We start from the raw sequence: 27,367 nt of genomic DNA, 5'->3' as shown, positions 1-27,367 counted from the left end.
CTGGAAACCAGCTTCAGCCTGAGCCCCTGGGGAGCTCTGAGTGGTCCCACAGGTTGGCCCTACCTTTTGTATAAGCCAGTCATCCTTTGTGAGCTGCCTGAGATGAGGCTGGGGGTGGGCTGTGTGTGTAACACAGCAGCTGAAAGTAAATGGCACAGTTAAAGGGGCCTGGTCAGAGCATCAAGAGCATCCACTACAACTTCCCAACTCACTCGAATAGCCAAAATCTTACTGCGTGATCTAGCCCATCCCTGCATAAACATTCTTCCTCTCTGAAATCTCCAACTTTTACTCTCCTTCTTCTCCATTCCACTTAGCCACACTGGCCACCTTGCAAGTCCTCATTCTCTGAACATGCTTCAGATCCTTCCACTTCTCAGTTCCCTCATTTGGAATGCTTTTCTGCTGTGCTTCCTCCTCCCACATCCTCATGAATAGGTCCTTTATACATCCTTCAGGTTTTTACTCACCAGACAGCTTCTTAGTTAGGCCTTCTCTGGCTGCCCTGTCTAAAATGACAGCTCCAGAGGGCAGGGTATAGTTCAGTGGTAGAGCGCATGTTTAGCCTGCATGAGGTCCTGGGTTCAATCCCCAGTACCTCTATTAAAAAAATAAAATATAAAATAAAATAAAATGACAACTCCCACCCCAACCAACACTTATAATCCCTTTACTTTCATTACTTTTAAAATACTTACCAGTATCTAACATAGTATATAGTTTTCTTATTTATCTTGTTTATTGTTTGATCATACTCTAGAACATGAGCTGGGATGGGTAAGAATTATCTTTAAAAAAAAAATCTCAGCACTTAGAACAGTGCTTGGTACGTTACATATCTGTTTCATATGTGAATGAATGAATGAGTGAATGATCCCTGGCACAAAGTGGAAGTCCTCAGTAAACATTGCTTGAAATGAGCTAAACCAAAATGGAAAATATCGGCACAGCCCCCATGTAATGGGAGAAAGGAAATATTGTCATATGCTGAGTTCTCCATAGATTATATGTTTTCTTTGATAACATTGCAATGTTCACGTGATGTCACATGTGTGTATATTAATATGTATTATTTATATATATAAATATTAGTAAACAAAAATAGAAGCACTAAAGAGTTTCCAAATTTATTTAAATGAGTTCAGATCAAAACCCAAGAATCTAGATTTACATACATTAAAGAAAGGTAAAGTTATAGCAAAATTAAAGTGAACGCAGGTTGTATAGATAGCTCAATGCCTCTGATATAAAATTTCAATCCAGAGATGAAACTCTAAACTCTTTACAGCTTTCATATTCTGATCCTAGAGAGTAGAAAACTATTCAGACATGTAAAATCTCTCATCTCTCAATCCTGAAATCTATCAGTAGACACCAACAGTCCTCAAGGCACAGTAACGTTTTCTAGAAGAGAAGCCTTTTTTAAAAACTAAGGTTACTAAAACTACAAAAACACCCATCAGCCCCTCTAGGGCATTTTTGGCTGAAGTGTCAATCAGTAGGCGATTCGCCTCCGGCTGAGGCGCCCTCGGGACCAACACTGGCTTCTTCCTGTAAATCATTCCCAGCAGAGGGTTCTAGCTCAACTGGAGAACTTTCTTCTTCTGGTTCAGCATATTCGCCACAGCTTTCGTTCTCTGTTGTACCTTTATCACTGCTGATGGCAGCAGCTTCCTCCGGATCTGCGCTCGTAACCTGGGACACCATCTCAGGGCCGACCTCTGCGCTTTCGCCGGGCGCCGCGTATGTAACCTCTGGCCGAGTTTCAGCACCGACTGCGACGGTCTCCACGGCGACGGCCTCCGCAGCCTCCGCCTGAGCAGCCTCCGCACCTTCTGGGCAGGGGGAAGCCTCCGTGACGACTGCAACTGTAGCATCCGGAGTATCCTCAGCGCCCACCACCGGCGCTTCCACTATAGATGCTCCAGGGACTTCTGAACTGGTTTCCTCAGCTCCAGCAACGTTCTCTTTTTCACCTTTAAAATTTAGTCCATTAAGCAAAGTATTAATTTAAAGAGCAAGAAAATATGGTGGGACACTGCACAGTCATTAAAACAAATAAGATGAGGGGGGCGGGGGTGGATAACTCAGTGGCAAGAGAGCATGCCTAGCATGAACGAGGTCCAGGGTTCAATCTGCGGCACTGCCATTAAAACAAACAAACAAACAAACAAACAAACAAACAAACAAATAAATGAGACAGGTCAATAAGTAGACATGAAATGGAATCAAGGTAGTCTGTTAAGTGAAAAAAAGCAAAGCAAAGAGCAATGTATATAGTATGGTACTTTTTGTGTTAGGACAAAAGGGTAAGATAGACCTAGATAGCTATATTTGCAAAGACTCTATCCAGGGGATACAAAGAAACTAGTATTATTGGTTGCCTCTGTGGAGGTAAAATTGAGGATCTGCTATTCTGCAAACCCTTTTGAACCTGCTTAAAAAAAATAATAATTTACGTGTATTATTTATTCAGATAGAAACCATGAAAACAAACAGGCAACGTGTCATGTGAAATAGCATGGAAAAGTAGCCAACTTACTAGCTGATGACACTGAGGAATCACTACGCCTCTCTCAACCTCAGTTTTGTCATCTGTAAAATGGGGATACTAATAATATCTACCTCACAGAGCTATTGTGAGGATTGATTAGAATAATGTGTATGAAAAGGGTTTAAAACCAAGGAAGTGCTATGGAAATGCTGTATTTTATTATTATTACGATTAACATTCTCATGATTATATTCAGTAATGTTTATTGATGATATACTGTTTCTTATTGTTGTCTAAAGGTTAAATGACTAAAAGGTTAAAACTGGTCCATGAGCAGCTATTTCCTCTGTCCCTTAATAGTGATCATAGTATTTGATAATAATGGCATTATAGTTGAGATGGAAAAATTATGGTTTAAAGCAAGCAGTTTAAGGGAAGAAATATACATCAGAGCGAAAAGGTAAAGTTTCTGTTCCCATAAGTTGCCATTTTATCAATCAGATCAACTGAGGGACTCAGCAGACATGACCAAATCTACTAGTGTCACTACACAGGTGGTCTTAGCCAAAATGGAAACAAAATTAGTTTTATGACTTAAAAAACACTGAGGGAAATGAAAGGTCAAGCTGCTGAGAGAGACAGATACTAAAATTAGGCCTGCATGAATGGAAGCCTGAGCAGGGAAAAGTAATATCACCACACAAAGAAGTCAAAGCTGCTGGTCAGCAGTACAAATGTACAACGTTTACATTTATCAAATGCACTCATCCAAAATGTCTAACAGTATTCTTTAGGCTTTGGTTGGACTTTTCCTTTTTGAACAGACTCTTACCCAGTGCCATTCTGGACTAGTTAGTAAAGAAGCCAAAAGCAAATAGTGTTCATTGCTAGACACAGATGATGAAAATCAGTACCTCACGGGAAAAAAATATAGTAAACTCACTTTACCTTGAAGTGGATGTAACTCTGCTTTGGTTTTTTCTTTCAAATTTGTTATATGTTCACTGGGTTTGGCTTGCTCTGATGTGACTGCCTTGTAAGTCTGAAAGTAAATGTATGATTAAGTTTATTTCTTGAGCTATAAGACTCATCATGCCAAATTTAAAGGTATATACAGTTCAAAGAAGAGAAACCAATACACACCACCTACTCTTTTATTTCCCCTTTGGAAATCTTTGTCATAAGTAGAATGCTTAAAAAAGGAAAGACACAAATGCTCTAAGAGAGGTCAAAGATAACTGAATACACAAAGTAGACAGAAAGACAAGGAAGAAAAAAAAATCATGCTAGAATCAATTTACAAATACCCTCCAGCATTTAACTCAGAGAAAAGGAAATTTATGTGCACACAAAAACCTGTACACAAATGCTCACTGTAGCTTTATTTGTAATAGCCAAAAACTGGAATCAGCCCAGATGTCCTCCAGCAGGTGACTGGTTACACAAACTGTGGTGCATCCATAACAAAGAAGACTCCTCAGCCATAAAAAGAATAAACCATAGATACAAGAAACAATTTGGATGAATCTCCAGGTAAATTACGCTGTGTGAAAAAAAGCCAACTTCAAAAGGTTACATACCTTAGGATTCCATTTATGTAACATTATTTTTAGGGGGGTAACATTCTTGAAATGACAAGAAATACAGAAATAGAGAATAGATTAGTGGTTGCCAGGAAGTAGGAGGGAGGGGAGAGCAGGAGGGAAGTGAGTACAGGCACAAAAGAACAGCACAAGGGACCCTTGTGGTGATGGAACTGTCCTGTCTCTTGACTGTGGTGGTGAATACATGAATCTACACATGTGGTAAAACTGCTTAGGACTATGTACATGCATGTGAGTGTGCGCACTCACACACACACGTGTATGTAAAGCTGGTGAAATCTGAATAAGGTCTATGGATGTCATCAATGTCAATTTCCTGGTTGTGATACTGCATTATAGTTAGAAAAGATGTTATCACTGGGGAAAATGAGACAAAAGGTATACACGCTCTCTCCGTATTAGTTCTTATAACTGCATGTGAAACTCAATTCTCTCACAATAAAAAGTTTTCAAAAAGTCTTCCAAACTGACAGATTTGTAGACCTTAATGAAGATCCCTTAAGTAAGCTAGGGTTAGTCACTAAAAGCAGCAGTATGTCCTGCCTGCGGGTTTTACTTGAGAAACAGAATTGGGAATAAAGCTGTCTTTATCATAGAGACAATGTGCAGGCTTTCTTTAATTTCATATTCAAGTAGTCATCTCTGGCCTGTATTCCTATATGCCAATGAGAGTTTCAAAATGAAAATCTCGGTCACTCTCTCTCTTGCCTTCTGAGACAGCCCTCACTCTGTCTATGGAGTGTGTATCTCCTTTCATTTTAAACTAAACACCCCACATCTCACAGCCTCTCTCTCGCCTTTTGAGGTGGCTCACATTCTGCCTATGGAGTGTGTATCTCCTAAGCTGCTCTCCCTTCTGAGTGAGACAGCCCACACTCTGTCTATGGGGTGTGTCTCTCTCTAAATAAACTTGCTTTCACTTTAAAAGAAAAAAGATAATCTCACTAATTAGATAATATTGTCTGTATTATCTCAGCTTAAGAAAGTGTTGGTAGTGATTTATCTTTTAGGAATATAGATTTTAAAAAAAATTGTATATTTATATGTAGTATTTTCTCAATTTTTAATAATCATGAACCAAGCACATCATTAAAAATCATCCTATGCAGGGAGAGGATACAGCTCAGTGGCAGAGCACATGCTTAGCATGCATGAGGTTCTGGGTTCAATCCCCAGTACCTCCATCAAAAATAAATAAGTAAACCTAACTACCTACTCCCCTCAAAAAAAAAAATTATCCTATGCAAATTACAAACCATTTTATAGTATGTTAAAATTAGGCTGTGAAAATGGAAAATCCATAACCTTGGGGGTGGAAATGATGCAAAAGTGGCCCTTTAACAAACCCACGGTGTTTGGTGAATTCAGACTTGAATCATCTGGCTTTGAAACTCACAGAACAAACAGGATCAGCAGGGATGACAGTCAACATTTTTGTATAAAAGCAGGAATATTTTCCTAATAGGGTGGGATCTCCTGACAGCTTACAGGGCCAGGAGGCTGAATCAGCACCCTCAGTTCTCAGTACAGTAAAACTGAACCTCTGCCCAAATTCCTGTCCTTGAAATGACCATCCAGCCGCAACATCCCAAGGACATTAGTCTTATTGTTCAAGGGGCTAAAACACAATTCAGCTGCTAAAGCAGAATCAAAGAGGTGAAATACAAGAATAATTCATAGTAACATGTAACCCAGAGGATCTAACTTTTCCAAATTGAACATAGTCAAGCACAGAGTAGAAGAAAGGTCTATTAGAAGAGAGGGTCTCAAATTTAGACTTTGAAAGTTATTATTTTTTTTGGTGGGAAGGGTAATTAGGTTTATTTATTTTTAGAGGTGGTACTGAAGATTGAACTGAGGACCTTATGTATGCTAAGCATGCACTCCACTTGAGCTAGAAGTTATTTCTAAATGATATTTATTTATTAATGTTAGCATCTAAAATATACCACAACTTTTAGAAACCAGTCTGGCATTTTGTCTTTTAAGATATCAGACCCTCAAAATACTGAAGGGACCTGGGCCTTTCTCAGATTCAAAGAGGCTCTAGTAGTAGATTTTACTTGGAAAAAAAAAACGGGCTCTTGGGTATGAAGCATCTGTGGATTTAATTCAGAGAAATCTAATATCGAATTTATTTTAGTGCAGGACATGGAGGGGAAGGGGAGGGCCAGAATATGGGTTTTTGAGTGCCTCACGTTCTGTATTTCCTCCTGAAAGCAGTGTAGTGATGCCCAGATGAAATTCAGTCTTCCAGCTTCCTGCATAATCACATGGCCTAGTTTAATCTGTTTTTCCAGTGGCCTGTATCCAATGATAGTAGCCCTGGGCAGTGAATTCAATTTTAAGCAGTAGAAAGATGTCAGAAGCAGAGGAATCTGGGTATGAGTGAAAGCTGGTAGATTAGGGTAGGGTAATAATATAAGTGACATGTTTGACGTTTCCTGGCTTCTCAAGGCTTTCAAATTTCTGAAGATTAGAATATGTATTTTGGTTTTGGCATCTGCATAGACCTACAAACTGCCAGTTATGACTAAAAATCCCTTTATGCATATTTCTGTAGGGCCAAAACAAAATGTAGTGATTGTGTAGTCTTATGGTTTCTGAAGAATTTATATTTATTCTACTTTTATTCATAATAAAGATTAGATTTCCACTTAGAAAGTTTATGACAAAATGATGAATGATTAAATAGGTTTATCTTATTAACTCACAAATGTTACACTTTTTTAGCTTCAAAATCATACTATTAAAGCTTTGTTTTATAGTCTTTTAATTTTATATGACTTTTGAATTAAAAAAATTATAGATAAATACTACTTTAAAAAAAAAGTATATAAAGATATAAAGCTAATAAAAACCATGGAGGGGGTGGGTATAGCTCAGTGGGAGAGCACATGCTTAGCATGCACGAAGTCCAGGGTTCAATCCCCAGTACCTCCATTAAAAAAAATTTTTTTTTAATTATTTAAAAAAAAACTGAAAACTTCAAAAAAAAAAAAAAAAAAACCAAAATCCTATGGAGATAGTAAAAAGATTAGGAGGAGGGAGGGAAGGATGAATACTTTGAGCACAGGGTATTTTTAGGGCAGTGAAACTATTATGCATGCTACTGTAATGCTGGATACATGTCATATATTTGTCAAAACCCACATAAAGTACAACACAAAGAGTGACCCCTCATGCAAACTATAGACTTTGGTTAATAATAATGTATCAATATCGACTCAGTTATAACAGATGTACGTCACTAAAGCAAGATTGTACGGGAAAGGGGGCAGAGGGGTGAGAGGAGGTGTATGGGAATTCTCTGTCCTTTCTGCTTATTTTTCTGTAAACCTAAAACTGCTCTAAAAAATTGTCTATTAATTTTTTTAAAGTTAATCTCTCAAAATAGTTCTTGTTAAATGTTTACAATAATACCTACCTTATAGAATTGTTATAATTATTAAATAAGGATGATTCTGTCATATGGTAAACATTCAAATGTCAGCTATTTGTACTATTAGTATTTATAACAACATTGCTTTTACTAAGTCATTCATACTTAGTGGTATTCAGTATTTTGTACTTAAAATTTTTTTCCATAATCTTATGTATTTAGTTAATCCCATGTCCTAGCCTTGACATTGCTTCGAGTTTTATCACAGGTTGTAAAATATATGAATTCCTGAACAGGGTTAGTTAAACACTTACATAATATCCACCAGCACTGACTGTGACACCTACAACCAGATAATAGATCATATTTGATCCAGATGATCCAGGGAATTTGTTAGATGACATCCAGCGAAGAGATGCTAGGAAAACAAGTTTAAACACAGTTAGCTCTACCACAGGCAAAACGATTTTAAATGATTACATCTTTAAAATTTTCGCCTCAGTGAACCTAGAATCTATTAACATCAACTGATTTTAGCTTAAGGGAATACAGTGTTACAAGGTAGGGTAATAATTCCACTTGACATTTTCCCAATCTAATTTGATAAGTACTTATAAAACCTGTCATCTTGATGCTTAGCATTATGCTTTTCTTGGAGGGAGTTCAGGCGGGGATAAAGAAAAAAATGACAAAAGGACTAAACAATTTTAACAGTCAAACGAGATGCATATTAGCAAAAGAAAGCTGTTTATTGTATGTACTACACCACAGGATTCAGTGAAAAAGATAATTTTTTAAAAAAATGAAGCACATTTGTGCTTCAAATTTATATGTTAAATAAAACATGTTGAAATCCAACACATTTCTATAAATGTGTAATACAAATGTAGTTAAGGAAGAAACTTGAATTTTTTTAATATAAAGTCTTTAAAGATGGGCAAATACAAGCTTTTTAAAGACAAATGTTACCATAAGGTTTTATCTAAAATAGGAGTACAATTCTGTACAAACTAATAAAAATAGATAAAGGTGCTATATTATTATATTTAAATATATTAATTCTGTCATGCTAGAATTTGTATGTACCATATGCCCTGGAATTGAAATTTTTATAATAGACTCAAAGCTAGAAAAAGCTTAAAGTTCATACAGCTCATATTCTTTATTTTAAAGATTAAAAAGGTGGAGACATTTATTTATTCGTTCATTAAATACAGTTGAGCTACTATTATGTGTCTGGCATTTAAGAAGCATTAAGGATGTGACTGTGAAAAGGACACACAAGGTCTGTGGTCTCAAGTAGCTCACAGTCTAGAAAGAGGGAACCGATGCACAGACAAATAACTGTAGACAAATAATTGCAAGGCAGTATGACAAATGCTGTAATGGAGGTAAGTAGAAGCAGCAGTAGCAGGAAAATGCAGTGAAAGAATTCAGCTAGTTGGCTAGAGGTAGCTGTCACAACTGAAAAGACATGACCTGCAGATACTGACATATATATATGGAATGGATAAACACGTTCATGCTGTACAGTGCAGGGAACTATATTCGGTATCTTGTGGTGATTCATGGTGAAAATGAATATGATAACGAATATATATATGTTCACATGTGACCGAGGCACCGTGCTGTGCACTGGAAATTGACATAACATTGTAAACTGACTATACGTCAATAAAAATTTATTATACGAAAAAAAAAAAAAGAAAGAAGGAAAAGACATGACCTGAGTTTTGAAGGAAAGGAGGAGTCTGTCAGATAAATAAGGGAAGGGAAAATTGCACTGGAGGCAGAAGGCACAGCATGTGCAAAAAGCATGAGATGTGTGATTTGGAAAATGGAAAGCAATTTGATGTGGCCTGCCCTAGAGAACAGGGGTGTAGGGACCAGGAGGAGGTTATGATTTACAGAGGGCAAATCTTAAGACATTTGCATTAGCTACAAATATCTGTAGTAGCAAAACTGGAAAGATTTTTGTATATATGTTCTTAGTTTGGAGATAAATGACCATCTCTTAGAAAAACTATTTTTTTTTTCCTACAAATGTGCCCAGAGAGGCTATAAGAGGTTTACAGCTTTGACTTGTAGTGGGGTTTTTGTTGGTTTAAAAATACATCTGTTATTAAATAGAGAATATATTGCTTTCATAGTTGGCAACTAGGCATAAATATCAAAAAGTTTTTTTTAATAGGAAGAAATAAAACTATCAGAGACTTAAGTAAAGACAAACAAAACACAGTTATGGCAAAGTTATATAAGAGAAATGCAATGGGAAATAAATATTCAGTAAAGACTAATTAGACAAATTTTAGCATATTCATAAATGTGAAACAAATAGATATTTTAATTTTTGCAGAAAAATACACAAGAAAATATTTACAATACAGTAAATGTAAATGAAAAGTTATAGCAAAATAGTCTATACAGGACTATCTCAGATATGTGGAATGTACATAAGAAAAAAATGCAGGAAAGGAGAAAAGAGGTCTGGAACACTATGTATACTAAAATGCGAATAGTGGTGTTTACTAAGTGGTAGGATTATAGGCGACTTCTATTTTGCCTTTCTGTGTTTTTTCTGGTGATCTATTATAAATCTAATTTATTTATTCATTAACATTTCACATTTTTAAAAGCAAAACCCAAAGAACAAAATTTGATGAGCACAGTTAAAATTTTATCCTTCAATAAAACGGAAACAATTTCATTTTTCGTCAAAGTAGGAAGTACCAATAAAAGGTTAATGTCCAAAGTTCCAGGCAATAGTAGTCCTGAAAATACATATATAAATCAGTACTACAAACAATTAGATGAAAATGAGCAAAAGACCACTACTGCTACAACCAGTGTTGCTAACTACCTATTTAGAATTTTTAAACTACTTTTTTTTTTTGCCACAAGCTGAGAGGAAATTATCTGAAACGTGCATCTACAAAAAAAGAAAAAAGATGTGTATGTTTGTGCATGAGGACAGTGTGGGTGGCGGTCACACAGCGCGAAAGGCCACGGTCAGGGGGCTCATCTTTCTCCCCACTCCACCCTCAATTACAATAGCCCCCTTATCTTCGTAAGTTTCAAATGAATGGCTTCCCCCTATTTTACCAGTGAAAACTCTGCTCTATCTTACTCGCTATAAAGATCAAGGAAAACGAAGACTCCTTATTTCTGTTGCTGGAGTCAACTTCTTCCCAGGAGCATTTTAAGAGAGAGATAAAGCTAGTTGGACATACCTCCCTTCCTTCCCACCACCACTATCACCACCACAGGCCTAATCAAAGTGAAAAAACAAACAAAAAACCGGCCATGGAATTTTCCGCAGGAGCCTCTCTTCCCGGCTCAAACGCACGAACTGGGCTAAAGCTACCTCACAAGTCTTAGGAAGTGAGGCGACGTGAAGGGAGAACTAGGAACTTTCTAGGAGGTTGTCTAAGATCTGCCACCCCAATTAGAGACTGAAAAGAGAGGGGAGATGGATGAGGACTAGGAAAGAGCCGGCTGGGGCAGAACTGCACCGGAGCGCAAATCTGGGCGCAGGTCGGCCGGCTGCTGGCAGGAAAATCGCTCTTATGCCCACACTGAAGCACCTGTAATGTCCCAGACCCTACGCTAGGCACTTGCGTACACGTCAATTTTTATTTAATAAGCTTCCAGCTCGCACTGCCACTTCCCCTTTAGGAAATATGCTCCCTTTTCGCGTGCATTAGAAGATCTAAATGCATGGGCGACGCAGCCAAACGGATGGACAGCTCCAGATCTCTCTGCAGCTCCTAAGGGAAGTGCTTCGAAGGCCGTTTCCTCACTAGGGATGCCACGGCGCAGGCTTGTGGCTGCCGAGCCCTCGCCAAGTCTTGAGTTTATTTACTCAAGAGCATTTTCTCAACTTCTGCGGGGCCAGCACTGCCTCCCGCGTCCTGCCTGGCCCTCAGGTCAGTGGCCATCTTCCTCTTGAAGCTGGAGAGCGCATTGGTCCTTATATTAACATAAGTGGTAAACTACGGCTACAGTTAGGCATTTTTCTAAGCGCTTTTAACTACATGTTAATTCCCTAAAACTCACACTATTATTGTCCTCATTTTACAGATGAGCACGTGAGGTTAAATTTCTTCCCCAAGATCAAGATTCGAACCCAGAAAGTTTAGTCCGGATTCAAAAGCTGCGCTGGAAAGGTTCCCTACTTTCAGTCTCCAGGAATTTCGGGCGTCTTCCTGGCCACTCTCCCCGATTTCTCCACGCATCCCCAATCTCAGGCCTCTGCTGCCCGGGGTTGAGTTTGGCCCACCAAGGGCAGGCGGGTTCCAGGGCGCCCGTGCAATCCGCGCGCGAGGCACCTGTCCTCCCTCCTCAGGTTTGGACGCCGGGAGAGGCTCCCGGACCCGCGCCTAACACTCACCATCCTTCCGGAGCGGCGCAGAGCCTGGGGGCGCCCTCAGAGGCAGCGCTAGGGTCTTGGAGACCGCTCTGCGGAGATACATCGTGCCAGCTGCCCGCCGCGCAGCAGCCTCTGTAACCCCGCGCCGGCTGCGGGGCGACGGGAGTCCGGGCGAGCCCCGCCCCGGGGAGGGGCGCCGACCCCTGCCCGCCCCGTCCGGGCGTTCCCGGGGACGTGCGTAGGGGTTGGTCGTCCCCACCATTCTCACACAACCCAATCTCTAGACTCTTGTTGATTTCTGCGTGATCCAAGAAGCTGATGGTGGCATCTCAGCAAAGGGATGCGGAACCAAGACGTCCCCGTCACCTGCCTGCTCTGTACTGTTCCATTTAGTGGAACTCCTCAGAGCGGGCTGGAAATGTTTCAGGACTTGCAGACATGGTTTATCACGCCGTATGAAATCTGCACTCACTTTATCTCATGCACACCGTTAAGGTTTCTTGGGAGTGGAAAGGATAGCTGGAAGTTTCATGGAGATGAAACAAGGAGAGGGGTAGCCTTAGCCTTCCATTGTTGCTCTGGGTGATGTTCAGAATCATAAGGGACCCAGGTAATGATTGAATGTCTAGGCAATTGACTGCTACAATGGCTTTTGGCTTTTGAAACTCCATAAATGCTGTATATTCCTCTATGGGATGTGAAACTAGTATTTCCAAATCAACTAAAAACGCTAAATTATTAGTTTTTCCCTCCAGATTTCAATTACTTGCCTCATTGTGGCTACAAGAATTTGTCGTGGTTTGAATATGGAAACCAATAATTTATATTTATAACATTTTCTAAATGATTAATCTTTGGAAGGGACTGTTTGCTACTGTAACAGTCCCTTATGTGTGCTTGGCATTTGACAGTTTACAAAGTACTTTCGCACAAATTTTCTCCTTTAATTTTCACTTCAATCCTCTGAGGGAGGTGGCATTTATTCCGTTTAGCAAACGACAGGTGGTGGAGAGGAATGTTCAGGGACTGATGGTCATGATTTTTTTTTTAAAGAACATGAACATAGTTCTTCTAATTCCAAGTTCTCTTGGCATGTTACAGGCAAAATATTTGCTCATTTGCCATGTGAATAACTAAACATCCCTCAAAGGCTTCAGTTCTGAACCAGTTCTTGTGATATTTAACATAGTCTCATTTAACGAGTACAAGTCAGAACTGGCTTTCTGATGCTTAGAGTAACTAGCTATTCCTAGTGATTAAACCTTAAGAGCATTTAGGTCATCTTTAGGTAATGAGAGGTCAAATTTAGACTTCCAAGCCCCAAAGAAGGGGACAGACCCAGACCCTCCACCAAGAAGTTAGGTAGTCTTGAAAGCAACAAAATATAGGTTAGCACACTTGCTGCCTTTGACCAGCATCAAGTATACATCGTCCTGCAACTAGTGATTACCTATCTCACTGGTAGTATAGACTGTTTAGTGAACTTCTAGCAGTTAGGACAAATTGACAAATCAAATCAAATCTGTCACGAGAGCTCCTAACCACTTCCAATTTGGCACTGCTCAATTTAAAATTAAAAAAGAAAACAAATCTGTCTACCACTATGGCTCATCCTTTCCTTGGTATTCTTAGGGCTGAATTTTGATTTGTTTGCCAGGAAGAGGGAATGGTCAAAGGCAGTAAATGCATTTAAATTAATTGAATTAATGCATCCATTACACTCATTTAATGTGTTGGAAGCTCCTAGAAAAAGGATTCTTTCTAAGTAAACATTTGTAAATGATAATGAACATTTGTAAAAACTCCTAGATCACTGCTCTGGACTCCTCTAAGAATTCCAATGTAGACTCCGGATCTGGGTTTGGTCTGAGCTCTTCTGGATCATCCCCAGGTTCCACAGCAGCCACTTACTATCAGTCAGTCAAACTGTCTATAAGTATCTGTCAAAATGCCTATAATATGCTAGGGATCATGCTAGATGCTAGGGACTGGTTATAATTTATTTCACAAGTATTTATCAAGTATCTATTACTACTGTTCCAGGGCTTGCTTCAATGAACTAGATATGATTTTTGCTACCACTCCTAGAGGTTATATTTTCAGGTTAAAGAGACATGGAACCAACATCTTTTCTCAGGAGGAGTGTTGGGCTACCATCAACAGGGTCAATGATCACAAAGAAATCTCTGACCAGACAACAATGATAAATGTAGTCTAAGAGCTTTGGTTAAAGCCAAACTGGTTTAAACAATGCAAACCAACTAATCAAAACAATGCAAACATAACACACATGCATATAGGGCTTTAAAAACGTTTCCCAAAGATATTGTCACATCTATCTTTGTACTTTATCCTCTAAACAAATCTTAAGGAGTAGGTGGAGGAATATTGACTATCCTTATATTACACATGAAAAAAAAATCGAGGTAGTGTAATACTGTGGTTAAGAGCCTGAGTTTCAGAGTCAGATACTTGGTCTGATTTATTGATATGAATAAAATGTGGATAATTCCTTTATTCATAGGGTTTCTGTAAGTTCTAAAGCACATTAGGTATAAAACATGCTCAACTAGTTGGAGGAGGCAGTCCTAAATTCTGACTAAGCCCAAGCTCACGGCTCCCATACAATGATCTGATGCCTTTCAGTGCACATATGACAGGATCCGTTGTATTTCACCATCTTATCATATGGTAACGTCCTGTGAAGACTCGATTACGTCCTCTCGGATGTAGCCATCCCAGCCAGGAGAGGCAAGAACTGTGAGATAAACAGTGCCACATCTCTGAATCCCTTTTCATCCTAGTTAAAAGCTCGTGCCTCTTGGATCAAAGGGAATTTGCCACTTACTCTACTGCTCCTGTAGGATATGTGGCTTTCCATTTTGATGGCAAACTCCTCTCACATCTTTTTTGTTTGCTTTATGAAGGGGAGGTGATTAGGTTTATTTATTTATTATATTTGGAGGAGGTACTAGGGATTGAACCCAGGACCCTGTGCATACTAAGCATGTGCTCTACCACTTGAGCTACACCCTTCACCCTTATCACATCTTACTGAGACAGTTCCCAAGAGACAACATGCCTGTGGGTTGTCAAGTTCAGTTTCTCCCCAACCAAGAGAATTTTAACAGTAGATCTTGGCTATAAAAGACTCTGTAACGCTCAGACAGTAGTTTCCCAGCTGTTAGTCACGTTGTTTATAACACTGCCCTTGAGCACATCCTTAACATTTTTCTTGGTCTTGTTGGGAAAACAAGAATCTAGGGTCAGAGATGACCTATCTAAGATGATCTCCACCTAATTGTGATTGTTGACAAAGATGATACTAGTTTTGAAACATATTGTAAGAATCCTCTGCTAGCAATATTAATCATACTTATTCAAGGCTTAAGTTCCATATAATTAAAAGCAATTTTCAAAGACTGAATGATTTCATAGGCTCCACAGAAAGCTACAAATAGTTTTGTTTTTCTTAATACTAAATTCCTAGGCTACATAACCTGAACTTTCAACAGATCAACATGGATATAAAGTGAAACAATTTAGAAGAGTATCTAGGAAGACAAATTTGCAAGCAATTAATAAAGTCCTGATAACCACCCTTTTGATGGCCTAAAGTATTTAGATTAAATGAAGGGGAAAGGGTAATCAAGATGGTAAATTCTTTAAGTGTTCTTGGAGGTCCCTCAGTACTCTTCCCATCTATTCACATTCTCTTCTGTGGTAAAATAAACATGACATGACTATTTTCCTAAGGCTACCATAACAAGTTACTCACACTTGGATGGCTTAAAACAAAATTTATTCTCTTACCATTCTACAGGCTAGAAGTCTGAAATCAAAGTGTGGGCAGGACCATGCCTGCCCTGAAACCCGTAGGCAAGAATCCCTCCTTGCCTCTTCTAGCTTTGGATGTTTACTGGTAATCCTTCCCTTGCAGACGCGTCACTCCAACCTCTGCCTCCATCATCATGTGGCTGTCTCCTCTGTGTGTGTCTGTTTCTTTTTGTCTCGTAAGTGTACCAGTCATACTGGATTAAGGGCCCCCTACTCCAGTATACTCATCTTAACTCATTACATCTGCAAATACCCTATTTCCAAATAAGGTTACATCCTGAGATACTGGGGGTTAGGACTTCCACATCTTTTGAGTGGTCAAAATTCAACCCCTAACAACTTCTTATACTTGAAGCTGAGTTCATATAGCTTGTTTTTTGCTATGGCAATTTAAGAACATAATTTAAATGACTATTTCACAGATACTAAATCTGAAAAAAGTTCTGATTTTATCTCTAATAAAAAACTTGATGGCATTTGACATACGATTTTGTCTGCATCTTCTTTTTTATGGAAATTCTTTTATATTATTGCTAAAGAAACCATAATTTGACCAAGTACCTCTTGGAAATTTACAATCAGAATGATTCCTGTTCAGTCCAGCTGTTCTCTTAAACTAAGATGTAAACCCCGGAACCACTGACTGTAGCCTTCTCTTTAACGATGTGGATTAGGGAAGAGAAGGTCTGTGCACCAAGAAAATAAAGCAGAGACCAGATCCAAGGCCAAAAGTCTTGATGTTTGAATTTCAGGCCCCAATTATTTCCAGGCCCCAATTATTTCCAGGCCCAGGTGCATTCCTGTTATGAGAGTCTGTGAGTCACTCTGCATCCCTATAACTTTTTTTTAGTTTAACATAATTTGAGTTTGGTTTTAATATTTAGTTTATAAAGTATCTTTTACCAGCACCACTATGTGACAAAACTCTAGGTGTTACTCATAGCATAATCTACATCTGTACTGTTCAATACAACAACCACTAGCCCCACGTGGCTATTTAAATTAATTAAAATGAAGTACTAAAAATTCAGTCACATTAATCACATTCAAAATGCGCAATAGCCACACGGGAGTAGTAGCTACTGTATTGGATAGCACAGGCAGAACCTTTACATCTTTGCAGGCAGTTCTTTTGGACAGCCCTGGTCTTCCTGAATGGCTCCCCCCGGAGTTATACAGGCACAATCAAGATGAAAGTCCACACAAGGTAGCTAATATTTTTAAGGCCTGACATGCAGTAGATCCTGTTTATTAAAGTTGTATCTTATTTCCAACTAAGGCTATCAGTTTCCTGAATTTCAGGTGTCTTAGAGTTTTCTCTTCCCTTTAGGGATGTGAATTGTTAAGTGTTTCTTTTAATGTAAAGTTTCTTGAATTGGGAGTTGATACCTTACTTCTTGGTCTATCACCATGTGACAATATTAGTTTCTATTGCTGCTATAACAAACTTAGTGGTTTAAAACAACACAGACTTATTATCTTGCAGTTTTGTAGGTGTTAAATCCAACATGGGTCTCAACAGGATAAAATCAAGGTGTCAGCAGGGTGTTTTCCTTTCTGGAGGCTCCAAGGGAGAATTTCTTTGACTTTCTCATACCTTGGCTCTTGGCCCACTTCCATCTTCAAAACTAGCAATGGCCAGTTGAGTCTTTCTCACATCACATCACTCTGACACCCTCTGGTGCCTCCCTCTTCACTGCTAAGGACCCTTGTGATTACATGGGGCCCAACCCAATAATCCAGGATAATCTCTCCATCTCCATGTCTCAGCAGTTTAGCAAATATAATTCTACCTGCAACCTTAATCTCCCTTTGCCATATAACCTACCACATACACAGAGTCCAGGGAATAGGGCATGATCATCTTTAAGGGTCCATTATTCTACTTTCCACAGTGATGTTGGGCAAATGACTCTTTACCTCTGGTGTTTGCATTTGTAAAATTATGAAATTGGTCTATAAGACCCCTAAGGTCCTTTCCAGTTCTACTGGCTAGGACCCCAAATTGACAGAAGTTAATAGTTACTGTTATATCTAGCTTTTCAATGAATTTGGATTAAATACTTATTCTGTAATAATGTAACTCTGAATTTATGTTCAGAAGTGACTTCTAAAGATATCTGGGCCATGAATCTCCCAGAAAAGTATTGACCAGAGCCCACAACACACACAAAACCATTTATAAAACAATGAAACTTTCTACTTAAACATCAGAATGGGGATACAAATAATGAATTGTTAAATGTGTGGTACACTAAGTGTTCAAATTATAAGTTACTGAAGTGGCATGTAAGTTCTAACTGATTCACAAGAAAGGGTTTTGGTGAGGAATAAAGTGTTTCTAAATTTGTATCTATTAACTCTCACCAACCCTGCCTCCTCATTTTAAAAAATAGTCGGGAGTTTGCTATTAATTGGATGAAAGTCATATTAGCAAAAAGGGCCTACAAACTTTGTGTTGCCATAACTGGTGTAAAAACAGTCACCCAAATGAAAATCATTCAGACTCAAGGAAATGAAGTCAGAAGAAACTCTGGTAATAAGATTCATCTTTACTTTCTCCTCTAGAAGAAAACAGTATTTGAGCTTTTTTGTATTTTGAATAATAGAATAGGAATAGTTCTATCACCCTGCACACTACAGAGTAAGTGTTCCAATTAGAAACTAAAAGTTGATGTAGAGTAAATCCTTCAGCAGTGATTTTTAAATCTATCTTAATAAGTTTTCTTACCAATGTATCCTTAATTACCACTGACCCTATCACCAGATGGTTCCTTCCACATTAAAATACTTCTAATAATGTACCTTAGAATTAATACTCTACACATTGTCACCATATATATAATCTGAAGAATACAGAAAGTTTTCAAAAATTTAATTATTTAAAACACAAATGCTGACAACATATATCCACATATAACTCTTTCTCTCATGTTTACAACTCAACAGATTGATGAATCCAGAGGAACTGCTATAATCCCTATATGGAACATACCTACAAAACAGAGAGAGAGAAAAAAGAAAACTATAGCATTAACCAGCAGAAATAATACTAAAATTAGACCACTGTAAATAATTCACCTTAGAGAATCAGATGAAGTCTAGAAAACAAGTCCACAAAGAATATCAACCCCTCATTTTACTTAAGTTTTAGGGGAAAAAAAATTATCTGAACTACAGGTATAGCCAAAGCATCTGTTTTCTCTTAAATACCTATTTTATTTTTATCTCTTGATTGGCTGATTGTAGTAGTGAAATGGGCAAGGTGATAATGATAGAAAAAAAAGGTACATCAGTGATTACTATTTTATTATCCAACAGATATAAGTTACCTACTTTAATCAGCATAATCCATGAAAGTTGAGATTTGTAACAGTGAGTTTTTCATTTTAGAAAAAGATTAATACAGGATTTCTTTAAAAGGGTTCTTCAGAAATATGGCACACATATTCATATGAAATAAACTCACTCTCTGTTTCAAGTCACAGACCATGCAGTGTATGATATCTTGTTCACAGCTAGGTTTTACCAGGAATTGTCCAAAGGGGTGTTAGTTGTAGTGACAATCATAATGAAATGGTCATGCAGTAAAAACTTAACAACTGAATGCCCTGTCCTCATGGACTTTATGATCAAGTGTGGTATATGACAAAACAGTTATTAAGAAATACATACACAAACAGTGATATCTTGTCCTAACTATGAAGGCACTGTGTACAGCACTGTTAGATTTAGGAAAATAGTATGATTTTGATTTCATTCTAAAAGACAACTTTCTTTGAACACAGTCAAAGCATAATGACTAAAAATGATTATGCTAAGAGATCCTTGAGCCAGGGCATTAAAAATTCATAAATTTGTCACAGACAGGAGTATAGGTGCTAAAAAGTATACACTTAATGAAAAAACAACCAAAACACATTATTTAAAAAAAGGTCAAATTAACTTGCATAATCTATTCATTCTATAAAACTGCATACTTACTGTATCAATATTTCAAAAGTTTATTCCAACCCATTTCTTCTTTTATACTCTAAAACATCTTCATTATGTTGTTTGATGAGCTAGAAGTAGGTAAGAGTTAAAATTAGAAATGCAATCTTCCTGGCAACTTAGAGAGGAGAAGACTGACTAATATTTAACATTTTGCAAGAGGAATAAGGGTAGATTGAAAGAATTACAACTATACTAGTTAGAAATAAAAGGCTAAGGGATACAAAAGTCCCCAAACTGCTAATGATACATACTTGTTCACCACAATCTGACACACTAAATTTGAGAGGGCAACCCTTAAAAGTTCAAATTCAACTTCTGCAAATTACTCCATTCAGAGGCTAATTAATGGAATGGAATGCCTCACCACAGAGGGGCTAAACCAATACAGTAAAGTAGAACTTGATTATTAAATGGGGTTGGGTTTTGTGTATTATACTTCTAACATAGGAAGTCTGATACTGTGAATGAATGACCAACCACATCCTCCAACTGTATATATTAATTAGACCTCAAGGAGGACAGCCACTTTCTTAGACCCACTATCTGACAGAACATGCAGCTAGAACAATGGCTGATATATGGTCACATTTGTTGCAATCAAAGATCCAGTATCAAGTCAGAGCTCTCAGCAACAAGCTTCTTTTTAAGAAAATTTTAAGAACATATAAAATTTCATTATAACAAACATTATTGAAAAAGGATTAGTTAGGGAACTATATTCAATTATCTTGTAATAAACTATAATGGAAAATAATCAGAAAAGAAAAGAATATGGATATATACATATATATGTATAACTGAATCATTTTGCTGTACACCTGAAACTGACACAATTCTGTAAATCAATGATACTTAAAAAAAAAAGAATTAGTTACTGTTGTTAAGTTGTAAGTGTAAATCTCTTACTCCTTCCCATGTCAAAGAGCTGAACCACTTTAATGAAAAAATTCAGGGAGAGGGTATAGTTCAGTGGTAGAATGTGTGCCTAGTATGCACAAGGTCCTGGGTTCAATCCCCAGTACTCTATTAAAATAGATAAAAACCGAATTATCTCTCCCCCCTCAAAAGAATAAAAAATACATTCAACAAAATTTTTTAATCAAAAACAGGAGATCTAAGAGTTGGAGGTGGGCAGCAGTGGAGGAAGCTCTAAATCTATTAGCTACAAAACAAAAAAATTAAATACTAATGTAGCACAGATACTCTGAGTCAACTTTTAAAAAATTTAACTATAGAGAGACAGTATTTCACAATGGTCTACAGTGTAGCTCTGAAGTCAGGGAGAACTGGGTTCAGCAAATTAATTTCCCCAATGTTTTCTTCATCTGTAAAAGGCAACAATAATAGTACTACCACATAGTACTCTGAAACAGATTAAAGCCTTTGCCTACTATAAACAAAGACCAAAAGAAAAGAAAAAGGTTGCTACACACTAAATACAATTAACAATGTATTTACAGAAACATTGATCAAAATCTTACATTTTGTAAGCCTAATGGGATTTAATTTATATAGCTGTTCATTTATGGTCTGTCCCTATGTCATCTGAAAAAAGTGCCTTCATAAAACGCCAACCTGCCTCCATCCTTTTTAAGAAATAAAGGATAATTAATATGTAGTAAAACTTCCATTCATGACAAAACAATGCAAAGCAACGATAATTTTCAGCCTCAACATTTTCTTTTTTAAATTTTTTATTTATTTAATATGTAATTTATTGTTTAATTTTTTTTTTTTTTTTTTGGTGGGAGGGTAATTAGGTTTATTTTTAGAGGACGTACTGGGGGCTGAACCCAGGACCTCGTGCATGCGCATGCACTCTACCACTTGAGCTATAACTTCCCCCCACATTTTCTTGATGCCCCTGAAATCTTAACATGTTTTAGTCCTTGGGATTTTCCCCATGGAGAAATATATAATTAGTAGTTAAATGAATATCCTATTGTATGGGAGATTTGCTCAGCAATACTCCATCTCACATTGATATTTGTCCTCTCCACTGTGTTGAATCGACATAGGGAGTAAATACTTACATAGATCCACAAGAAACCCGAGGTGCCCAAGGTCAGTCCAACTTTCAGCCAGTCAGGTTTGCCATGTGGCGGTTCCCGAATGTAGAACTTTGATCTCGATGGAGCTGAAACGGGACAGAAAGAGGCTGTAAATCTGTAACTTATCGCCTTGTAGTAATAAAGCTGACATTTACACGTGTATTATCGCATTTAATTCCCCCTTCGACCTCCTCACTTTAAACAGCCACGGAAAGAGAGGTTCAGAGAGGTCAAGTAACTCAACCAGGGCCACCGGCAGGGCCAGATCGGTGGCCCCTTTCGTCCAAGACACCTTCAAAGCCTCATATTGTGGCTTTGGCGGACCCTCAGGCAACTTGGGAGTGGGCGGATAGCAATCGCCCCGGCATCGGCAGGAATCAAAGTCCATTCGCAGAGACCAAGAGGGGTCGGGTGGCACTGGGAGAAGGATGGACAGCCGGTGATGCGGAGTCGAGACTCAGGGGTCGAGGCGGGCGTAGGCTCCGGGCCGCGGGCCGCCGAAGGTCACTGCAGGACGAGCCCGGCCCGCGAGCCGCCTCCTGCCCCCGCGGGCTGGCTTCGCCCTGGGAGCGGCAGGATGGAAGGTCGGGATGGCCTGCTCAAGGAGGGACACTTACAGCCGTTCTGGAGCCTGACCGGGGCCAGCAGCTTCGAGAAGGACCGCAACAACGCGGACAGCGCCATCTTGCTGGGCAGGGCTCCGCCTCCCACAGCCCGGCCGCTCCAGGGGTTGGCGCCGGGCCGAGCGCCCCCTGGCGGGCAGAGTTGCGGAATTCCAGGCTCTAAGGCTGCGCTGGGTGGGGGTGTTAACTTCAAGAATCGCAGTTACCATCGAGTACAATAGCTCCCCTGGTCCCAGCCCTCAGTGTGCAAAAGTGGGGTTAGGAAGGTGATGATTAAAAGAGGGGAAAAAGATTTGTTTAGCCACATCTCTGTACTCTGAGAGGTTTATTTCAGATCCCTACCCTAGGGACACTCAGAGAGATTTACCAAAATCTTCCTGCGTGAGCGGGAAAACTGAAGTGTCGTGTTGAATACTAGCATTTTGACTGAATTTTGTATTCCAGGGACTGTGCATTAAAGCACCAGATAATTTACATGCATTGTCTCATTTCACCTTCACTACAACCGCATGGCATGCTGTGCTTATTATTCTTAGTTTATAGATGAAGCTCAAAGAAGACAAGTTATTCATTAAAGTTGACACATACCTTGTATTTGAAAAGCCCTCCTACAGCTTCCAAAGTCAGTCTGTTTATACGCACTAGCATAGTAAAGCCTCACAACCCCATGAAGAAAAGAGAATCCTCGTATTTCAAAAGTGCCCCGAATGGCTCAAGATCACATAGATGGAGATGTTGCGACTTGGATTGAGGTCTTCCGACTCCAGACCTAGTGACCTTCATCAGCCCACATAACAGGCTTAGACAGTCCCCTGAGGCCATGAGCTCCAGAGCTGTCTCCAAGTACCAAGTTCAAAGCGCCATTCCTACTCACCTCTTTTTAACTATATGATTTTTAGGCAAATTATTTAACCTTTTTATTCCTCAGTTTTATATCGGTAACGGAAAACCTTTCCTACAGGGTCGCTGGAAACCTTGGGACGTGTCTGGTAGTTGCAAACAACTTGTTTTCGCCTATCTCTTTGATACTTATTGTACTGACCAACAGGTTTTATCTTCCACATTTGAGAAATTTTTTGTGTATTTAATTCTCAATTCAATCTGATGTCTAAAGACTGCAAAAATAGATACAGGTAAAAGAGGTAATACATTTTTATACTTTAATCCTTTAAACCTAATGCTATTTAGGTTCATTTTAAGAGTAAAATAAATATTAGCAAATCTCTTTTTCCTTCTATATTTTCTGTAGCAATGTTATTGAAAAAAATGTTCAACCAAAAGTTACTGACCAAAGAGTAAAATAATTGTACTACGTTTTCTGGTTCACTTTTACATGCAACTGATGGTTAAATACATTGCTAAACTGTAAGTCACTTTATAGTTTGTAACCTAGTTTGAGCCTTCTGGATGCATGCTCAAGTAAGCAAAGCACCCAACTAACATGCTGAGTCAGTTGCTGGTTCTCATCTTCTTGGCTTCTTGTCCACTCAGCAACCTGTCAGTTGTATATCCTTTCTACACCATCCCTTGGAAGCTTGTCCTGACACAGCTTTTGCTAGTATCCAGCAAGTTGGAACAGAAGCTACATTTAGTCAGAGCATACAGAGCCAGTAGGAAAGTTACTAATTTCAATACTGCTTTTGGAAAAGGCTGTTTTGTTCTTTTGCCCCTCTGTATGCTTTTACTAGTGTATATTTTGGGAAAGTGATGAAGTATAAGCACATTTCTCTCAGCATTTTAGAGCTGATGGAACCCTACACTTGGAGTAGGCAGCTGTAGATGAAACTCCATCTTGAAAAGAATCCTGATGAAGCAATTCCAGCCAGGAGCTAATAGCTATGATATTTTGGTGGAAGTTGCTACATGACATTCATTTAAGCATCTCCTGAATTTGACTGCTAAAACCTAATTTACGACCCAAGCAAAGTGGGGAAGGATTTGAATTAGCAGCTAGAAAACCAAATTTTATTCCCAGATTTTTCCACTGGGAAACATCTTACTCAAGTCACACCTCCCAGGGAGGGTTAAAGAAGAGTGAGAGTTGAAAACAGTATAAAGTGTAAAAGTAGTTCCTACATGTTTATTGATTTGTGATGCATGAGAATCCTACACATCAAATTAAGGATCTGGAGAGGGATGGATTTATCTGCAAGTTTTCATTAAAAAAAAAAAAAAAGAAGAAGCAATCACAAAATGTTAGCATTTTGTAAGTGTGGTGGCAAATACATAGATTTCTTTTATGTTTATTTCTATAAAATTTAAATGCGTAAAGATGTAAAAGTGTCAATAGAGAACATCTTACATATATGAAGGTGGAGGAATTTTATTCTACATATCCCTTTTGTAGAATTAAAGTTTGCAAAGTTATTTATTTATTTATGGTTAATTTATCACAATAGTGATATGCAAATACATGGAGGGTAAGATGAATGAGCTAACCACCACCACCACCACCACCACCACCACCACCATCATCATCATCATCATTATCATCATCTGGCCTTGGATACATTAACTCCCTGCATAGCTGTCATTCAAAGCATAATCAGTTAAATGGGATTTCTATTTGTCAAATAGTGGTGATCTATCCTCCCAGATATTTTATTGTTGAGTTCAGGTTATCAAGTCACTGACTGTGTGGTCCAACTGCTATCTGTAGGTGCATTTTAACTAGGATATGACTCAAATAAATGTTGAATAAGTATATTCACTGAGTCATAAAAATTGCTATTTGTTTGTTACCAGCCAAAAAGAACATATATTTGCCAAATTGTTTGCTGGCTCATCTATTCATTTACTCATCTTCTGGTGGAAACTATTGTTCGTTTCAAAGACTAGAAATTTTCTTCCCCAAGGTGAAAATAGACTATTATTTACAGGAGAAATTTAGAAAACCATAGGAAATAATATTGCTCTAGGGATATAATTTTGCTTTTGGATATAAAGCTAGAGATTTGGAAACCCAAGTTAGTAGCTAAGCTAAAATTATCACCTTAAATTGGACATTTTTCTACCTTTTAGTAGTTTAGAGAGTTGAAAGACCTGTTGGGGACAGTGAAGTTGGAAGGTTATCACTAAATAACAACCGTTTTTATGAATTCTGAATTTTATCTTATTTTTTTAAAAAAGCCATATTCCAAAACTCACACACGGTTTCTGGTAGATACACTTTTCTGAATGAAACTTTTGAAGATAGATCACAGAATTTGAGGAAATTCCAGGATTTGACTGTTAAAACCTTATTTATGATCCAGGCAAAAGGAGAGAGCATTCGAGATAGCAGCTAGAAAACCCACACATTAGTCTCAGATTTTTACACTGGCAAACATCTTACTCAACTCACACTTTCCATAGAGGATTAAAGAAGAGCAAGCTGAAAACAGTAAAAAAAACAAAAAACAAAAAACAGAAACACCCCAAAAACCTCTTTAAATATGATTAAAAGAGCAAAGCTACTGCACTTATTATTTAATGATTCATGATGCAAAGAATGCTACTACTGATCGGATTCAGGATCTGGAGAGAGAATCAAAAACAATCAAGGGTGAAAATAGCTCATATGATGTGAAAATTTGTAGTCATCAATAGAATGCCACATTTTAAATGGCTTTACTGTCGATTGCTAATGAAATGACTTGGAAGAGGCACTATTCAATATCCAGTCTGACCTTGCTTACTGAAGCAGTTTTCTAGTATTCTTGCCAGATACTCTTCGGCTTCCTAAGATGTGAAGATTTCTAGTGACGGGGAGTCAGTGACCTTGAATTCTCCACTACCCCAAGGTGACTCATACAGTCCTCAACCCTGCATTGTGTGAACTCAGTGATAAAATAAAAACACTCTTTAACCTTCAGATGATTCTCTGACAGTGCAAACATGGCACTTCGGATCTGGCTGACTACTTTTCCAGGCCTTAAAGTAATAAACTAAATCACCGATACCCCAGCTAGATCCATTTAATTGGTTAACTATTTCACGCTTTTCAGACTCCATTAAACCCCATCCTCTCCATATCTGTTTTCAAGTCCCCACTTGGGTGAAGCCTTCATTTCCCCTCTGCCTCTGCTGCTTAGTTAGGCACAAACAGCGCTTTTGGACACCTGCATTTAAGCACTTCAGACTCAAACTATGATTATACAGACTGGGAGAGTGTACCCAATGGACGAAAGGCCAATCTAGCAAGGAGTAGAAAGGCTATTTTTGATGCGTAGGCGGTCAGAACCGCAGTTGGCCACTATCCCCTCGCTCCGCGGGCGCCTCCCAGACACCGCCCCCAAAAGATGGGCGGGCTCGGCCGCGACCCTCGCCGCCTCCGCGAGCCAGCCGGCCTCCAGGTTTCCCAGCAAGCTCCGGGACAGAGGAGGTGGGGAAAGGAGGTCATCGCGCCTGCGTGCTAGGAGGTGTGACCCGGGTGGGAAAGCCCTCCGCGTCCGCCATTTTGGCTGCCTCTGTCGGTCTGTTCAGTTACCACGTGAACCGCCGACGGAGACCCGTGGGGGGGGGGGAGGCGGCGGCAGCGTTAAGTGAGAAAAGAAAAAAGACAACGAGGGGAAGGGGGTGTCGGGGTTGGGTGACGCGGTGACACCCGAAGCCTGGTGGCGGCGGTGTATCGGGGCACTCAAGGCTGAAGCAGCCGGGGAACGACGGCGGCGGCGGCGGTCGGACAAACGGACTGACCGAGCCGGGCGGTGGCGGGAGCAGCGGGAGGAGCCGGAACGATGCCGGCCGTGAGCCTCCCGCCCAAGGAGAACGCGCTCTTCAAGCGGATCTTGGTAAGTGTGAGGCTCCGGGTAAGCAGCGAGGAGGATTTAGCCGGCACACGGGCCTGTCACCCCTAACCTCGGCCCACCGGGCACCGGGCCACTCTCGCCTGGGACCCCGCCTTCGTACTCCTAGTCAGGCCGAATGCCCTCCCTCGTCCCCTCCTTGTGGTTCTCACTTCGGCCCGCGCTCCAGGGACCACAGGCTTCCTCCTCGAGTCCCCACGCTTCGGAGGCCGTGGTTCCGGAGT

At 39.2% G+C, this 27,367-nt stretch overlaps 3 protein-coding genes and 1 non-coding gene across 5 annotated transcripts in view; 2 read left to right on the top strand and 2 right to left on the bottom strand.

Annotated features, from left to right (window-relative positions):
* Positions 1-1,111: 1,111 nt before the first annotated feature.
* Positions 1,112-12,004, bottom strand: MGARP (mitochondria localized glutamic acid rich protein). Its single transcript, XM_074378516.1, has 4 exons — positions 11,871-12,004; positions 7,795-7,898; positions 3,443-3,536; positions 1,112-1,976 (listed from the first exon to the last, which is right to left on the bottom strand). Exons 1-4 carry the CDS (start codon positions 11,950-11,952, stop codon positions 1,492-1,494), a joined length of 765 nt encoding a protein of 254 aa, XP_074234617.1. The 5' UTR covers positions 11,953-12,004; the 3' UTR covers positions 1,112-1,491.
* A 6,540-nt stretch (positions 12,005-18,544) lies between these two features.
* Positions 18,545-22,505, bottom strand: NDUFC1 (NADH:ubiquinone oxidoreductase subunit C1). The gene is made up of 4 exons (XM_010954620.3): positions 22,351-22,505; positions 21,716-21,819; positions 19,671-19,750; positions 18,545-18,681 (listed from the first exon to the last, which is right to left on the bottom strand). Exons 1-3 carry the CDS (start codon positions 22,415-22,417, stop codon positions 19,691-19,693), a joined length of 231 nt encoding a protein of 76 aa, XP_010952922.2. The 5' UTR covers positions 22,418-22,505; the 3' UTR covers positions 18,545-18,681; positions 19,671-19,690.
* TRNAT-AGU (transfer RNA threonine (anticodon AGU)) lies at positions 20,638-20,709 on the top strand. The gene has a single exon. It is a non-coding gene; the product is annotated as a tRNA-Thr (tRNA).
* Positions 22,506-26,782: 4,277 nt separating the features above from the next.
* NAA15 (N-alpha-acetyltransferase 15, NatA auxiliary subunit) overlaps positions 26,783-27,367 on the top strand; it is a 73,571-nt gene continuing 72,986 nt past the window's right edge. Inside the window, exon 1 of one of the 2 annotated variants that reach the window (XM_045516423.2) lies at positions 26,783-27,128. In XM_045516423.2, coding sequence (XP_045372379.1) covers positions 27,075-27,128 — 54 coding nt within the window. In that variant the 5' untranslated portion in view covers positions 26,783-27,074. The remainder of the gene's footprint in view (positions 27,129-27,367) is intronic. The other variant, XM_010954618.3, reaches the window with a different exon arrangement.

The sequence above is a fragment of the Camelus bactrianus genome, chromosome 2 (genome assembly GCF_048773025.1).
Source record: "Camelus bactrianus isolate YW-2024 breed Bactrian camel chromosome 2, ASM4877302v1, whole genome shotgun sequence".
Taxonomy (NCBI): domain Eukaryota; kingdom Metazoa; phylum Chordata; class Mammalia; order Artiodactyla; family Camelidae; genus Camelus; species Camelus bactrianus.
Note: the sequence above shows the minus strand (reverse complement) of the source record. Positions and strands in the feature narration are given on the sequence as shown.

Excerpts from the sequence above, each read along its gene's own strand:
- NDUFC1 (XM_010954620.3), bottom strand. The coding sequence starts at position 22,417 with ATGGCGCTGTCCGCGTTGTTGCGGTCCTTCTCGAAGCTGCTGGCCCCG. Across the intron at positions 21,820-22,350 it reads GGTCAGGCTCCAGAACGGCT|CTCCATCGAGATCAAAGTTC; the intron begins GTAAGTGTCCCT and ends GTCCCGTTTCAG. Across the intron at positions 19,751-21,715 it reads CGGGTTTCTTGTGGATCTAT|CTCATCAAACAACATAATGA; the intron begins GTAAGTATTTAC and ends ACCTACTTCTAG.
- MGARP (XM_074378516.1), bottom strand. The coding sequence starts at position 11,952 with ATGTATCTCCGCAGAGCGGTCTCCAAGACCCTAGCGCTGCCTCTGAGG. Across the intron at positions 7,899-11,870 it reads TGCGCCGCTCCGGAAGGATG|CATCTCTTCGCTGGATGTCA; the intron begins GTGAGTGTTAGG and ends TTGTTTTCCTAG. Across the intron at positions 3,537-7,794 it reads TCAGTGCTGGTGGATATTAT|ACTTACAAGGCAGTCACATC; the intron begins GTAAGTGTTTAA and ends ATTTACTTTCAG.